The sequence below is a fragment of the Gracilinanus agilis genome, chromosome 2 (genome assembly GCF_016433145.1).
Source record: "Gracilinanus agilis isolate LMUSP501 chromosome 2, AgileGrace, whole genome shotgun sequence".
NCBI classification, from domain to species: domain Eukaryota; kingdom Metazoa; phylum Chordata; class Mammalia; order Didelphimorphia; family Didelphidae; genus Gracilinanus; species Gracilinanus agilis.
The window spans coordinates 54,829,572-54,845,728 of NC_058131.1; the positions used below are offsets into that span (position 1 = coordinate 54,829,572).

The 16,157-nt window shown below is 37.9% G+C and overlaps 1 protein-coding gene across 3 annotated transcripts in view; it reads left to right on the forward strand.

Annotated features, from left to right (window-relative positions):
- FBXO31 (F-box protein 31) overlaps positions 1–16,157 on the forward strand; it is a 56,596-nt gene that overhangs the window by 22,385 nt on the left and 18,054 nt on the right. For 2 of the 3 annotated variants that reach the window (XM_044660538.1, XM_044660537.1), the window contains exon 4: positions 14,244–14,320. In XM_044660538.1, coding sequence (XP_044516473.1) covers positions 14,244–14,320 — 77 coding nt within the window. Of the gene's footprint in view, positions 1–4,273; positions 4,361–14,243; positions 14,321–16,157 lie in introns of all 3 variants that reach the window. The other variant, XM_044660535.1, reaches the window with a different exon arrangement.

Consider the following 16,157-nt stretch of genomic DNA (forward strand, 5'->3'; position numbering starts at 1 on the left):
TTTAGCAGTCTATTATGGATCCCTTCTTAGAATAATATTTTTTAAGAATAATTTTTTTAAAGTAAAAAAAAACACATAGGATTGCAAAGGAAACCAGGTATATAGAAATAGTTATTTCATTTTATTTTTAGATCTTTATTTTATTAATTAGTTTGGGACATTTTTCCATGGTTATAGGATTCATGTTCTATCCCTTCCCTCCTCCCACCACCTCCCATAGCTGATGTACAATTCCACTGGGTTTTACATGTGTCATTGATCAAGACCTGGAAATAGGTATTTTAAAAAAGACACAAGGGGGCAGCTGGGTCGCTCAGTGGATTGAGAGCCAGGCCTAGAGATGGGAGGTCCTGGGTTCAAATCTGGCCTCAGACACTTCCCAGATGTGTGACCCTGGGCAAGTCACTTGACCCCCATTGCCTACCCTTACCACTCTTCCACCTAGGAGCCAATGCACAGAAGTTAAGGGTTTAAAAAAAAAAAAAAGACAAAATCACAGACTCCAGGTTAAGAATCCTTTGAGTAGATGATTTCTGAGGTCTTTTCCAACTTGAAAATTCCATAAACCACCCCTTGCTTTTTTTATTATTGAAATTTCATTTAGACTAAAAGGCAAATATCATTCTCACTAGCTATGCCTTGGTTACAGAAATTTTTCTTCTTCCTTCTGGAGTTAAGATTCCTGTTCAAGTAATGCTTTGAGTTGGTAAGCAGGAGAACATTGTAAACTGTTACCTTTGCTTGAATTACTTGATAGTAATAAGTATCAACCCAAGAGAATGGGATACATGAAAGAGGTTGCTTGTTTGTTTTAAATTAAAACTTTGCAGGGTTTTTTTATGAGGCAAAGTTTGGAATTTAGGATATTATCTGTGATGGTAGACTTAAATGAGCACCATAGCACAAAAGGACCTTTGAAGACAATTCAGAATGGAGGGATCATTCTGCTCACTTCACTCTGCATCATATTTTCCTGAGATTTCTCTGAAACTGTCCCTTTTTTCTTTTCTTATGGCATACATAGTAATATTCCATTACATTTGTATATCTTGTTTAGCCATTCACCTACTTGATGAGTACCTGCTTAGTTCTAGTTCTTTGCTGTAACACAAAGAGCTCCTATAAATATTTTTGTAAATATAGGTTCTTTTTCTGTGATCTCTTTGGGACCTAGGAGTGGCACTATTACTAGAGTTAAAGGTTCAGTGACATTGGGAGCAACAAGATTTTTATATTGCTTTCCAGAATGGCTGGAACAAATCATAGCTTCACCAACAGTGCATTAGGGTACCCATTTTGTTTCAGCTCCAGAAAGGAAATAGAAAGGTAGAAGCAAAAATTCCTGGGTATTTATTTTGTTAGTGTAAGGAAGCTGAAATAGAGGGATTGTAAACATCCATCTGGAAACTCTTTTGGCCCAGATTTCACCTTCTGTTGAAGTTTTATCCAAGATTTTGCTCATGAACAGATTAGTTTTCCATAGTTAATATCAGGGCTTGCTCATTCACTGTGTTTTTCCCGAAGCCCCGCCGGATAGAAGAGAACTTCTCCCTGAGCCTTTTTGTCAAGAAAAAAGTACAGAATCTTCCTGCCCATAGAGCTGTTCTCTAATTAGAAAGGCCAACAATTCAGAAATGGTAGCTATTGTTAGTCATGAACTCAAGTAAGTAGTGTCTGGGAGAAACTTTGGACCCGGACGCAGAAGATCTGAGTTCTAATTCCATCTGCTACTAGGGGAATGAGCATTGAAAGAGTTCCAGGTCAGTGCCAGGACTGTTCCAGGCCCTGTGCTATGAGCTTTACAAATACTCTCTAGTTTGAAGAAAGTTATTTCTCCTTTTAGGGCCTTAGATCTCCTATTTTGTCAATAGAGGCTTTGCTAGGTGAAGTCTCTTACAATAATAGATAGCCCTAGTCCTAGACTTATATCCCACTCTGGGTCAGAGTAGACCTCTGGCCAGAGCCTACTTGCTTCCATGGGAACCAATGTTGCCTTTAGTGCATCTTTTATATGAGTCCTTTCATTGTAAGGTAACCTGAGTCATTTTTAATCTTAGTCTCCCACATTGATGATTCAATTGATTTCCTAACCAAGCTGAGCTGGAGTTGATGTTGGAACTTCTAAGTGAAGTTAAGGGTATTTCAAGCTCAGGTACAGGGATTTACACAGAAGACTGAAAATAATGATTCAAGAATAATCAGCAATATGAGGGCTATCATCATCTCTTAGACTTGGGAGAAATTGTTTTTCAGATTTTATAACAACAGCGATAATGTTTATTTGGTCAGCTAAGGTTTGTAAATCGCTTTACAAATATTATTTCATTCTATTCTCACAAGAGTCTGGGAGGTATATGCTGCTGTTATCTTCAATTTACAAATGAGGAAAGAGAGAGGGTAAAAGATTTGCTTAAGATTTCCAACCTCTCAAGAGTCTTGAGGCCATAAAGTGGGTTTTTATTGACCTCCTCCTATCATTTTGCATGCTGTTCCTGTTGTGTGCCATTTGTCCATAACATACGGTATTCCTTCTGTTCCCTGACTTGACTTCTTTCTGGCACTCTTTGTGTGACTTTTTCCTGTCCTCCCTTCTGCTGGTTAAGTGTTAGTCTCTGGTCACATTCTAGGACCACTCTCAGTTCTTTTCTACCCATTCCTCTTACCTTTCCACTAAGACTTGGGACTTCAGTCCTCTGCAGCTTTCTACCCCTTCTGAGTTTCTGGGCTCTTGTCTGATCCTTTTGCCATTTGTTCTCAAACTAAAGGCAACCCTGGCTTATCCAAAACCTGCTCTCTATTCAAATTGGGTTTTGGCTATCCCTACAAATAGCATAGATACAGAGGACATGAACTTCTTCTCTAGAAAAAACATATATACTATCTTAGCGAGGGATATGATCTAAATAAATTCTGAGGCTCTAGGTTCATACTGATCTAGGTTCACTATGATATTTCTTGGCTTGAATGCCCTTGGGCAAGTCATTTTTCCTCCCGTTTGAGACTTGGTTTTCTGTAAAATGAAAGGGTTGGAACTGTGCCAATTCCTTTGTTCCTATGAATCTTGACTGTTCTTAACCCTAAATGTTTGTATATTAAACCTTGTGATAAATATTTTGCTAAATGCTAGGGATACAAAAACCAAATGGAAGGCAGTCCTTGCCCTTAAGGAACTTCTGCTATAGCAGAGAAGACTTTAGAATTGGGATTTATACATTGAATTAGAGTTTGCAAAGTGATTTACATATATTGTCGCATGACAGGAATAAGTGTTGTGACTATCTCCATTTGATGGTGAGGAAACTGATGCTGACAGAGTCTTTCCCAGGGTCATACAGCTAATAAGTGTCTAGGGAAAGATTGGAATTTGGGTTTTCCTTGTCACAAGTCCAGCTCTGGTCATTTTACTTAAAACTGAATTTAATACAACAAAATGCCAATAATCCCAGGAAAGAATCTTCCTCATTGTACTGTTCATTGGAGCAGATCTTGTGCCTGCCACTCCAGTGTTTCTTCAGATACCATGATGGCTTATCTTTGCTTCTTAACCTTAGTTACAATGATAGTTATTAATACAATAATCTTTGTAGCATTTAGCTGGGGTGCCATTGATCCTAAGCAACCATATTTCATTTTATAAGAGGGTAACAAGGAAGGATTTACCTTCCCATCAGGACAGGTGATAGAGAAATTCTAAATACTGGACATCAGGTCTTACCTTGAAATGAAGATCATCAATAATAGCCTTTCTGTTCAAGTTGGCAAATTTATATTCAGAATTTATCTGAAGGCTTATCTTCAGGCACATGAAGAGTGGCTCTGTTAGAAGTGCCTCATGGATATCTCATGGTGGGAAACTCTGCTTATAAACACTTTCATTTTTCTTAACTCCTGCCCATATCAGGTTCTTGTGAACTTCATTTATCTGTGTTAGAAAATATTAAGTATGAGCTATTGAAGTGGGGAGTGAGATCAAGCTTTCCCTGAAGCAAGGCAAGAGAACCTAGAACATTGTTGTAAACATTGTAAGATCCCATTCTGGGTCTGTTGTTGGAAAGTACTCCGTGAGAGGACAAATGTTTCTCAAAATTGGCCGAAGTCCTTGACTAGAAGATGATGACATATCTGTGTGTGCCTTGTATTGTGGTTGGGTAACAGAAGTGGTTCTTTATTTATCCCTGAGAAGGAAGACAACTTTACATCCTATGAAAATGTATATGTTATCATGAAAATTGGAAACCCCTTCTTTAGCACTTTCCCTGCTGTGTCTGTTCAGGTATAAACCCACGAGTGAAGTCGGGACGTTTTATGAAAATTCTTCCCGATTACGAGCACATGGAGTACAGAGATGTTTACACCTGCCGTACGTACTTGCTGTTGCTTATGCTTTTTGCAAAGAGCACGCCCAGGATGCTGCATGATGAGCCGAGTGCACAGAGAACGTTAGGCTTGTGCTGATCTCGGAGCAAGCTGATCACTTTGGCTTTTTTGCTGCTAATCACTTTTCAGGATGATGGATTATTGCTTTGGTTCTAGAGTAGTTCTGAAGAGTTGGCATTGGTGAAAGTAAGCCTTGTAAAAGGCTTTGGGAATAGTCCTACATCATAGTCATACATACTTCCTTTTGATCAGTACTACAGAAAACCTACCAACAATAGCACGAAAAGTTTATTGAGGAAGCTCTATGCTGAAAAATTAATTAGGTTCATATAGGGTTAGAGCAAAGAGAATTGAGCCAAATCCCTGAAGTCTTTTCTCTTCTCAAAATGAAACAAGCAGTTTACTTGTTCTAAGCATTAGTCATCATTTTTTCTAGATGGACTCCTTTGCTGAATTTATATCCTTGATTATGTAGTGTGGCAGTCGGTTATTAAAAAATCTTTTGGACCTATTAATTAGACCTCCAAACTTATACTGAGCCTTCCTACTTTCATCACTATCACCTATAGCATCAATATCTCTTTCATCAGTTAGTTATTCTGTCCTTTCCTGACCACTTCTAAGTTAAGAGATCAAAGTGTGTGCTTGTATCACACATTCTTCTGAGGTCTCTGATATTAAGGCAATGTTATCTGGATTGGGTTAACAGTATTTTTGAGCACTTTTCACAGTTCCCAATTAATACTATTATTTGTTCTAATTATGTATGATATACATAATTAATAAAGTTATGAAGAACTTTGGGAGAAGTAGTGTGACATAGTGGATAGAGAGCCATTTTTGGGTCAGGAAGACCTAGGTCCAAGTTCTGCCTCTGAGACATCTAACTATGATCCTGGGCAGACCACTTAACCTTTGGGCAATGTCTTGGGCAACTCTAAAATTACAGGCCTAGATTGCTGATTTATGTGAGTAGGAGTTTCTCTCACAAATGAAATTAGAATATCAAACAAGTAAAAATTTTATTTGAATTAGATCAGTGATTCCCAAAGTGGGCGCCACCACCCCCTGGTGGGTGCTGCAGTGATCCAGGGGGAGGTGATGGCCACAGGTGCATTTATCTTTCCTATTAATTGCTATTAAAATAAAAAAAAATTAATTTCCAGGGGCGCTAAGTAATATTTTTTCTGGAAAGGGGACGGTAGGCTAAAAAAGTTTGAGAACCACTGTATAGATAATTTAATTCAGGCACTATAATACTGGCCCCAGGTAGGTAAGGGATTACAGGCTAATCTTTAAAATTAAGTGCTTATCTTCTGCTTTGGAATCAATTGATTCTAAGGCAGAAAGAGTGGTAAAGGCTAGGCATTGAGGATTAAGTGACTTGCCCAGGGCCATACAACTAGGATGTGTCTGAAGTAAAATTTGAAACCAGGATCTCTATCTGTAGGCTTGGCTCTAAATCTTCTTGGCCACCTAGCTGCTTCTACTACTCATCTATTTATTTATTCATATTCATTCATTCATTCATTCATTTATTTGTTTGTTTATTTATAACCCTTCTCCACACCCCTTCCTTCTTCTCACTTCTTCTTTACCTTCTACCCCAATCCTTGTTAGTTGTGGAGTAGAGTCTAACTAGAAGGGATACTTCTAAAAATGTAGAAGCTTAGAATAAGCTGACACCACCCTTTAAAACAAAGAAGGCTGAGTAAAATGGTGAGAAAATAATCTGATTAACAAAGACTGTTAAGGAAGTCATAGGAAGAAGGTTCCAGCAGAGCCCATCTGAGATGAGGAATAACTAGCTCATTTCTTGTATTGTATTGTGACTACTGGTGTGGGCGTTTAAAAAAATAGATCAACTTTGTAATTAAACTCTTGTTAATTGGAAACAGATGTAATTACTGATTTTAAAAAATGATTTTCTTTCAGGCCAGAATTGAATACTAATATCTGTTTAATCTTAATCCTTTTCTCCCTCTGGGAGACCTTTTTTTTTTTTTTTGCAAAAGGAGAATTTATTATTTAGAAATTTTTCTAAATACTCTTAACATCTGGTATTCTAGCTTTTATATTTATATTGGAAAGATCGTGATTTCTTATCTCCAGGTAGGTATATAATAGTTTGTTTTTTTTTAAACCCTTACCTTCCATCTTGGTGTCAATACTGTGTATTGGCTCCAAGGCAGAAGAGTGGTAAGGGTGGGCAATGGGGGTCAAGTGACTTGTCCAGGGTCACATAGCTGGGAAGTGTCTGAGGCCAGATTTTAACCTAGGACCTCCCATCTCTAGGCCTGGCTCTCAATCCACTGAGCTACCCAGCTGCCCCCTATATCATAGTTTTTGAGTGACAGAAAGCTGATTGTTTTATGGCCAGATATACCCTGTGTTTTGTGTTATATTTTGACCTTTAATAAATTAATTTGATGTTGATGAAGTAAGCTGCACTTAAAATGCATAATAGGAAACTGTTGTAAATTGTCTTAAATGATTTTTTTTAGTTGAGGAGAAATATTTTAGTTAAAGCTGAGAAAAATAGCTTAGAGAAAGAAAATTAACTTGGCTTCAGCTAGGTGATATTGAAATGCCCTTTTGAATTATTTGATGTGGAGCATGCTGTATTCTTTTTTTTAACCCTTGTACTTTGGTGTATTGTCTCATAGGTGGAAGAGTGGTAAGGGTGGGCAATGGGGGTCAAGTGACTTGCCCAGGGTCACACAGCTGGGAAGTGGCTGAGGCTGGGTTTGAACCTAGGACCTCCTGTCTCTAGGCCTGACTCTCACTCCACTGAGCTACCCAGCTGCCCCAGCATGCTGTATTCTTGAGTGTTTACTGCATAATCTTTGGGTGTGGATCTTTGCTTTATTAATCCATCTTAGACATAACATTGGGGCAACTTTTTTGTTCTTATCTGTGTGGTCTTTAATGGCGTTCTCTGTGTCTCTGTTTCTCTTTTTATACCTTTGACTGTTGCATTATTTTTGAACCTTTTACTTTCTGTCTTAGTAACAACTGGAAGAGATGAGGGAAAGGACTAGGTAAGCAAGGATAAGTGACTTGTCTGGGGTCACATGGCTAGGAAGTGTCAGAGGCCAGATTTAAACCCAGGTTCTCCTGATTCCAGGCCTGGCTCTCCGTATCTACTCTACCACCTGGTTGCCCCTATTATTGCATTTCTGAGTCACATAAATACAAACAAAGACCCTTTGAAAGGATTTAAAATAGATGTTCTCATTGAGAAACTGCCATGTCCTTCCTTCAGGTTTTCCTGTTTGCGTCAATATGGTTGGAGAGCTCTTGTTTTTTCCCCATTATTTCTTACTTGTATAAATATGAAAAATAATAAAGGCTGCTATAAATATATATATTAGTATTTTAATTAAAGCCATGTTGATAAAGTTATTAGACCACGCGCTTATAAGAATTCAAAATCGCCGCCCTCGCCATTACTGTCTCCTGTCTCCTCCCTAGTCTGCTGGCCAAGAGACCACTCCCACCTAACTCAGGAGCTTTAAACTCCCCTCTGTGTAGAGACGTAGGCCTCCCCATATCCAAAGAACCGGAAACGGAAACCCGTTGGACCATGGGAAATGTAGTTTGATACATTTCCCATGTCCATAGAAAATATATATACTTTTAGATGGCATTTCCCAAATTTCACTTTTACACTTGCAATATGCCTATTTTGAATTAAGCCCCTTGGAAAAAAGTTTGGATTTCCCTTCCCAGATATGTAGTATTCTAGAAATTTCTTTCCCTCATAAGTTCCTCAGCCTTGCTCTGAATCTTTGCATTGCTGCTAGTAGAGAAGTCCGTTATGTTTGATTGTGCCACAGTGTGTCAGTCTCTGTGTATAAGGTTCTCCTGGTTCTACTCCTTTCATTCTGCATCACTTCCTGGAGGTCTTTCCAGTTCATATGGAATTCCTCCAGCACAATTGTATTCCATCACCAACAGATACCACAGTTTGTTCAACTATTCCCCAATTGAAGGGCATTCCCTCATTTTCCAATTTTTGGCCACCACAAAGAGCGTGGCTATAAATATTTTTGTACACATCTTTTCCCTTATCTTTTTGGGATATAAACCCAGCAGTGGTATGGCTGGATCAAAAGGCAGATAGTCTTTTAAAGCCCTTTTGGCATAGTTCCAAATTGCCATCCAGAATGGTTAGGTCAATTCACAACTCCACCAGCAATGCACTGGTGTCCCAATTTTGCCATATCCCCTCCAACATTCACCACTTTCCTTTGCTGTCATGTTAGCTAATCTACTAGGTGTGAGGTGGTATCTCAGGGTTGTTTTGATTTGCATTTCTCTAATTATAAGAGATTTAGAACTCTTTTTCATGTGTTTGTTGATATTTTTGATTTCTTTATCTGAAAATTGCCTATTCATGTCCCTTGCCCACTTATCAATTGGGGAATGGCTTGATTTTTTTTGTACAATTGATTTAGCTCCTTATAAATTTGAGTAATTAGACCTTTGTCTGAGTTTTTTGTTATATTTTTTCCTAATTTGTTGCTTCCCTTCTAATTTTGGCAGCATTGGTTTTGTTTGTACAAAATCTTTTTAGTTTAATGTAATCAGACTTATTTATTTTACATTTTGCAATTTTTTCTAACTCTTGCTTGGTTTTAAAATCTTTCCTTTCCCAGAGATCTGACAAGTATACTATTCTGTGCTCACCTAATTTACTTATAGTTTCTTCCTTTACATTCAAGTCATTCACCCATTCTGAATTTATATTGGTATAGGGTGCGAGATGTTGATCTAGACCTAATCTCTCCCATATTGTTTTCCAATTTTCCCAGCAGTTTTTTTCAAATAGTGGGTTTTTGTCCCAAAAGCTGGGTTCTTTGGGTGTCTTAGCTTGTCTTGCTGGACCTTAGCCATTGATTAGCTGTGTGACTCTGGGCAAGTCCCTTCACCTCTTTTTTTTTTTTTTTTCATTTAACTGAACTGTAAAATGGGGATAATAACAGCACCTACCGTAGCCCCAGGGTTTTTGTAAGTATCACATGGGATAATGTTAGTTTAAAAACTCTTAGTGCACTTCCTGATGCAGAGTAGGTGCTATATAGATACTTATTCTTCTCATCTTCCAAAAAGAAAAAGGTTGATATTAATAGTATTGGAGGAGACAGCACATCAAAAGAAGTTCACCTGCAGCTTAGATGGAAGGGCCTGGGAGTCCTGAGGGTTGAGTGGAGGGGTAGATGGCAAAGCTCAAGCTTGTCATTGGTCCGATGGCAGTGTCTAGGGTTTTTCAAAGTGTTGAGGCAGAGGAGGTGGTAAGGCTTGGTGGTTCTGTATCTCATTCTGGGAAATAGAGTTGGAAACTCCCATCTCATCCGCTTTGAGTAGTGAAGTTGCTCAGATTTGTTTTGGGGCAAGGGAGGGGATGAGTAGGGGAAGGATGGAGGAGACTTTCCCCTTCTCTTTTTCCCTCCCCAAAGTTTCTAGAACAACTTGACATTGAGGAATGTAAAGGGTTAACACTAGTCCAAAAATACAGCTTCTGTTGCTGCACTTCTTCACCAGGCTTGGCAAATGAGAAATCTTATAGTGTTTCAGTTGTAGGTTAACTTGAGAAGAGTCTACTCCTCTTGTGTCAAGTAGGATTTCTGCCACTTTGAGTAGCTGTCAGAACACACCTTAGTACCACTACTATTACTCACAGAATTCTCCTGCTTCTTCCCAAGAAGGGAGTACATCTTCACCAGAGTTGTCCCCTGAAGCAGATTAAATTGTAATTGGGAAATGTTTACTAAAATAAGTAAAAATACAGTAAAATAAAAAAGTAAATAAAAAATAAAGTAAAAATAAGTAAAAAAAAATAGTATAGTTAATGTTAATTTATAGTTTTTGAGGTCACTATGTCTATAGGAATTTATTCTCCTTGAGTCTGACAGTACTATAATTCCATCTGTTCTTTGATAGTATGTATAAGCTATGGATCTGAAACAGACTTCTTTGTATATTTGAGCCATCAATTGTAGTTTGTAATGATTTGGTATCTTAGCCTTGTTACTGTGGCTCTTTGTAAACCAAATTGAATCCAACTAATAAACAATTTAATACTTGAGAAATACTAACCAGCTTTGTTTAGTGGCTGAATTGTGAATTATTTTAAGAACTTTCTTTTTAACCTAAAAAACAATATTTTTAGGTGGGTTTTGGTTTGGTTCCACAAATACGCAAAGGATATGGTTACATGAAAGGAAGTTTTGGTGTGGGAATTCCCTCTAGCACTCATTATATTGTCTATGCTTTAGGAAATAGCCTCTCAGGGAGCTCTCTGAAACATTGAGTGGTTTAATAAGTGCCTCATTAGGGCTACACAGCTAGTAAGGTCAGAAGCAGGTTGAAACCCAGATTTTCCTCTCTATAGTCTGGCATTTTGTGTCATTTAGGTGAGACAAAATAGCCATGTAGAGATTGAGAAGGAGAGAAGGAAGTTTGGAAATCTTAGAGTAAGTAAAAAATAAAGTTTTTATTAAATGTTAAATAACAGTTTCATAAGTAAAAATTCCTGACATATTAGGCAAATTTCTTTGCTATGAAATGATGGAATGAGACTACTATTGTTCACCTGTTATTTACAGTGTAGAGAAATATCACTGTCTCAGACCATCATATCTTATTTAAGGATGGAAGATTGTGAATGGGAAAGAAACAAGCAAGAGAAAGCTTTCTTTTTTTAAAAATTTAGAATATTTTCCATGGTTCTATGGTTCCATGATTTTTTTCCCACCCCGTTTCCCTCCCCATTCCCAGAGCTGACAAGCAATTCCACTGGGTTATACATGTTTCATTGTTCAAATCCTGTTTGCATGTTATTCATATCTGTAGTAGAGTGATCTTTTATTTTTTAATTTTAATTTTTAAACCCTTAACTTCTGTGTATTGGCTCCCTGGTGGAAGAGTGGTAAGGGTGGGCAATGGGGATCAAGTGACTTGCCCAGGGTCACACAGCTGGGAAGTGTCTGAGGCCAGATTTGAACCTAGGATATCCCGTCTCTAGGCCTGACTCTCAGTCCACTGAGCTACCCAGCTGCCCAAGAGTGATCTTTTAATATCAAAATCATATCCCTATCAAACTACATGATCAATCATATGTTTTTGTTTTGCATTTCTGTTCCCACAGTTCTTTCTCTGGATGTGGAAAACTTACTTTAAGAGAAAGCTTTCATTGTGCTGGGTATAGTACTTATGTGGAGAATCATAAATCTAGAAATCTAAATGACCTTCACAGTCATATACTCCAACTGAGAAACCAGGCCTGCAGAGATTAAGTGACTTGCTTACAGTTACAAAGTTGAGACAAGAAACCAAGCTGTCTTCTCCTGTGTTCTTTGTTTGGGTGATGGTCCCTTCTGTCCTTTCTGCTGGTGATTTTTACTTCTGTGATTTTTAAACTTTGCTTTGTATTTCTGAACTCTTCCAGTGGTAGTAGTCAACACTACTGTGTTTTAGTGCCTTCAAAATAATGTGGATATATAATTTCATGATGTTTTCATCCTCTGCTCCTGAATTTAATATTTCTTTTGGTAGGTCAGGTCTTTAAACTTTTTAGTTAAGTGTAAGTCATATATATCAATGTGGAAAAAATATTATCTGCCAAGAGTAAGCAATGGTCAAAATTTCTCTAAATAGCAATCTATTTTCTTCCTTTGATCCTTGAATCTAAACATCTTTATGAATGAAAAGTGTTTGTGAGGATGTAAAGGGATAAAATCTGACTTTTCCTTATATTATTTGTCATTGTTTCTCAGACTCATCACATTGAATTTATAACATTTTTCTCCCTTGTATAAAAACATTTAAGTGCTTGGGCAAAAGATGCTAACATGCTATTTGGAGATTAACTTAAATTACTTAGTATCCATTGAGACCTGAGAAACATTGTTTAAGACTAAAAGTGTTTTGGTCTGTTGAATCATAATTTAATTCTGTCCCTGTGACCTTTTAATTTGAACATCTAGGATGCAATGTGATGTGCTGAATAAAAATGACAAGCAGCTATGACTTAACTTTGGGGGAAGGGCCCTGTTTACCATAATCAAAAGTGCACTTCAACAAATCTCAGCCATTTTCTTTCATTTAAACTAAAAACAGGTGCTTTGCCCTTTGTTAACTGAAGTCAATTTATATATAGCCCTTAACTGAGGATGAAGTATGAAGCAGAGGCTTTGTACTACAATGTGACAATTTTTAATCATGTGTATTTACTAAAGAAAGGCTGCTGTGTGGCAGGAGGGCTAGAGAGAGCTGGCTCGGAAGCCAGGGTGTTTTTCATCCGGTCAGGTCATTTAACTTTTTATTAGTATCCTAGGCGAAGGTTCTAAGAGGTAGGTTAGATGTAGGAAAAAGGATATTTTCTCACTAAAAGTGTCCCACGCAGATGAAATCAAAGTCTGGAGCAAAAAAAGAATGCTTACCAAAGTATACATTTATTTTTTAATGATACCAATATCTTTGATTTATCTTTCAGGGTTTGTTTGTGTAATTGTACCAGGCCAATAAAACCAACATTGATGAAAGTAGTAGTAATAGTAGCAGCAGTAGTAGTGATAGTACTAGTAGCCAGCTCTAGAGTATATCCAGATGTGATTACAAGGTCATGCAGTTACTCTTTTTTTAACAGATATCCCAGAATCTTTTCCAAAGTGTTCCTTTAAGGATGAGGGAAGCCTCTATACTTATTCCAAGGATACCCAGGGCATCTTTAGAACTTTTCTTGGGGAGCTGGCTTCAGAGCTTTGGATCCATACTTTAGAATATCCCTAGGAGTGGCAAAACTTTTTCCTCTGAGGGTAGTTCTAATTTTGGGAAAGAACCAAAAGTCATTTGGAGCCAGGTCTGGTGTTTGAACGAGGTAAATCTCTCATTGGCTCCAGAAATGAGGTATGACTGAAGATGATGAGATTACTCTTTTTACTGGGGTTTCTGTACTGGTCAACATATCTACAGGTGTGTTGAATGGTAGCAACATTGTTGGAATAAGTATCAAGACTACCAGGATAATAGCTTTGTCCTACACATCATATCATCAACCTTCCCTGTCTTCCCATCAGTTGCCAGTGAAATCCAGACCCCTTTGCTGGGTCCTTCAGGACCTCTGCCAGCTGGCCCCAGACCTCCTTTTCCAGACTTAGCTCCTTCCCTTTCGGTGCTCCTGCCCCTTTGGATTTACTCACTTTTCCTTGAACAGCCTATGCTATCCTGACTCTGTGCCTTTTGGGATATTTTCCCTTATGAGTTATTGTCTATCCAGCTCCTTCAAAACCCTGCTTGAATACCACTTCTGTGTAATCTGATCTTGGTCTAGCTGGAGTGAAGGCTGCCCTCCCCAGAACAGTCACACTTCACACCAGTGTGTGTCACTTTTGATCCACTCTGTGTCAGGGTTATTTTTTTATACAGGTCACATTTCTGGTTGAGTGACAATTCTGTCTATTATATAATTAACCTCAGCATGTGAGTGTATCTCTTTAAATAGTAAGTGCTCAGGAAATACTTGCTGTTGAATGAAGTTTCTGGGATGTTTGTTTAAAAAGGACCCTACCTAAGTTCATAACTTTCTGTGTCATGCAAAGATTTATTAAGCACCTGTAGTGATTGGAAATGTTTCTGGTCATTCATTCATTCATTCATTCCAGAAAATTCTAGATAACATTTGCTTCTTATCAGAATTGATTACATTTTCTCCATTTTTAGACTAGACGTTTTTCTCCCAAAGTTACATGTGATATAGCCTTTCCCACTTTCTCCCTTCCCCATGGATTTTGTCAGCCTTTCTAATTCACCCTAGTTTGTTCATTTTGAAATGCACACTTGATGTTTCTCTCTCTGCCTAGTGCTTCACCGATATAGACATATTTTGGGATTGTGGCAACCAGATATTGGGCCTTATGGAGGGCTGTTGAATGTTGTGGTAAGTACTCAAAGAAGATTTACTTATGTTAAAAAAAATTAGTCTCCACTTTTGTTATTAATTATGTAGCATGAGCATTTCTGCATATACAGAACCAAAAAAGGGGACTTCCTTATGAAATCTACCAACCATTCACCCCCAGAGAGGCTTTAGTGGTTGTCTTGTGTAGCTCAGAGTTGTTGGTATGATCTCTATCTAAGGTCATATCCATACTGGGTCATTTTTGAGGAAGCTCCAAGGAAGACTCCTGAATAAAGTTTTCATTTCCAAGTTTCTTATATTTTTATGTGCCCAGTAAACATCTCCCTGGGATCCCATTAATATTCATTGATTTTTTTTTAACCTTCAATAAACTGGCATTCATTCTTATGTGAAATTTGTAATATCAATAAATTCTACTTAAGCAATTTTTCAAGGAGTCAGGTTTTATTATCTTATTAAGCAAAGTTTGACTAGAAGTAACTTTGTAAATCTTACTATTGATAGGTTTTCTGACTGGTTAATATTTGCTTTCCTATAGCTAGTGAGTGGCAGGCAAAGAGTCATCAAAATGGCCCTCCCTACAGAGTAATTCATGGCAGTGTGCTTCTTCTCTTTTGTTCGTGCCTCAATTTGAAAGCTGCTTTGGGAGAATAGTTCCTAGCTGGCTTTGGTGGAGGGTTAGAGCTTTCCTGGACAATTCCTGGCTGCCATGTCCCTAGGACTAGGTCCTTCATAGAGCAGGCATTTGCAGTATTGGTATCAAAGTGTACTTTGTCTCCAGAACTAAGTATGTCTCCAGATACTGGTGTCCCTGGGGCACATAGTACTGTCATGAATCTTTAATTTTAAGACTAGATTCTGATTAGCGATTATGGAAAATATCATAGTAGTCCCAGAGCGGGCACCACGTGGCCTCCAGAGAACATCTACTCCTTTAACCCAGAGTCCTGTGATCCTTGTCTTTGATGACTAGGTGCCCTGATGAATTTATTTTTTCTTTTATCATGTGTGCTTCTAAAAGTACATAAACATTACATGGTATATTTGTCTGTATATTCAATTTAATAGAATAGCACTCATAGGAGGCTACTTTCCTCAGCAAGATGTAACATTAAAACCAGGGAAGCAAAGCAATTGAAATTGGCTTACTTCCCTCCAGGACACTTTGGGCAAATTGGAAGAACTGAAATTGGCAGTTAGAAATAAGGTTTACCTGATCTATTAAATTCTTTCTAGCTTTACTTTGTGTATACAGATTTTTATTAGGTTTATAGCTCTGGTCCAAAGGGAAGACAGTTACTCTTGGATTTTAATAGGAGTAAGTAGATTAATCTTAGGCCTTAGTATAAGTGAGTAAACAGTGATCTTGAGTAGTACTGTGGTAATTTGGAGCCCTGAGGGCTATGTAAGATACCCTGTTTTCTGCCACATATATTAAAGGAGCAGTACCCTACCTCAGGGATATCAAACTTCTAGCCCAAGTCCTAGATGAAAATGTAGTTAGGAACTGTTTAACGAAGTAAATAAAAGCATAGTACAACATAGTTGATGTTAATTTGTAGTTTTCCAAGTCAATATGTGGCAGCAGGGATTAATTCCCATTTGAATTTGATACCACTGACTTACATCATAATAAGCCAAATTCTGCTACTGAGTTTAGTAGTTTTGGGGTTTTATTAGGATCATCCAAGACCCCTGAAACTGCCTCTGACATTTAATGATTCTGAAGTTCCCTTAAATCTTTGGCTGGCCCTAGAGATCTAATGAATTCCTTGGGAGTTCTAATTACCTCTAGGTCCAAGCATGAAGCCTAGGTGTTCCTTCCATGAATGTCCCTCAGTTGGCTAGAATTTCT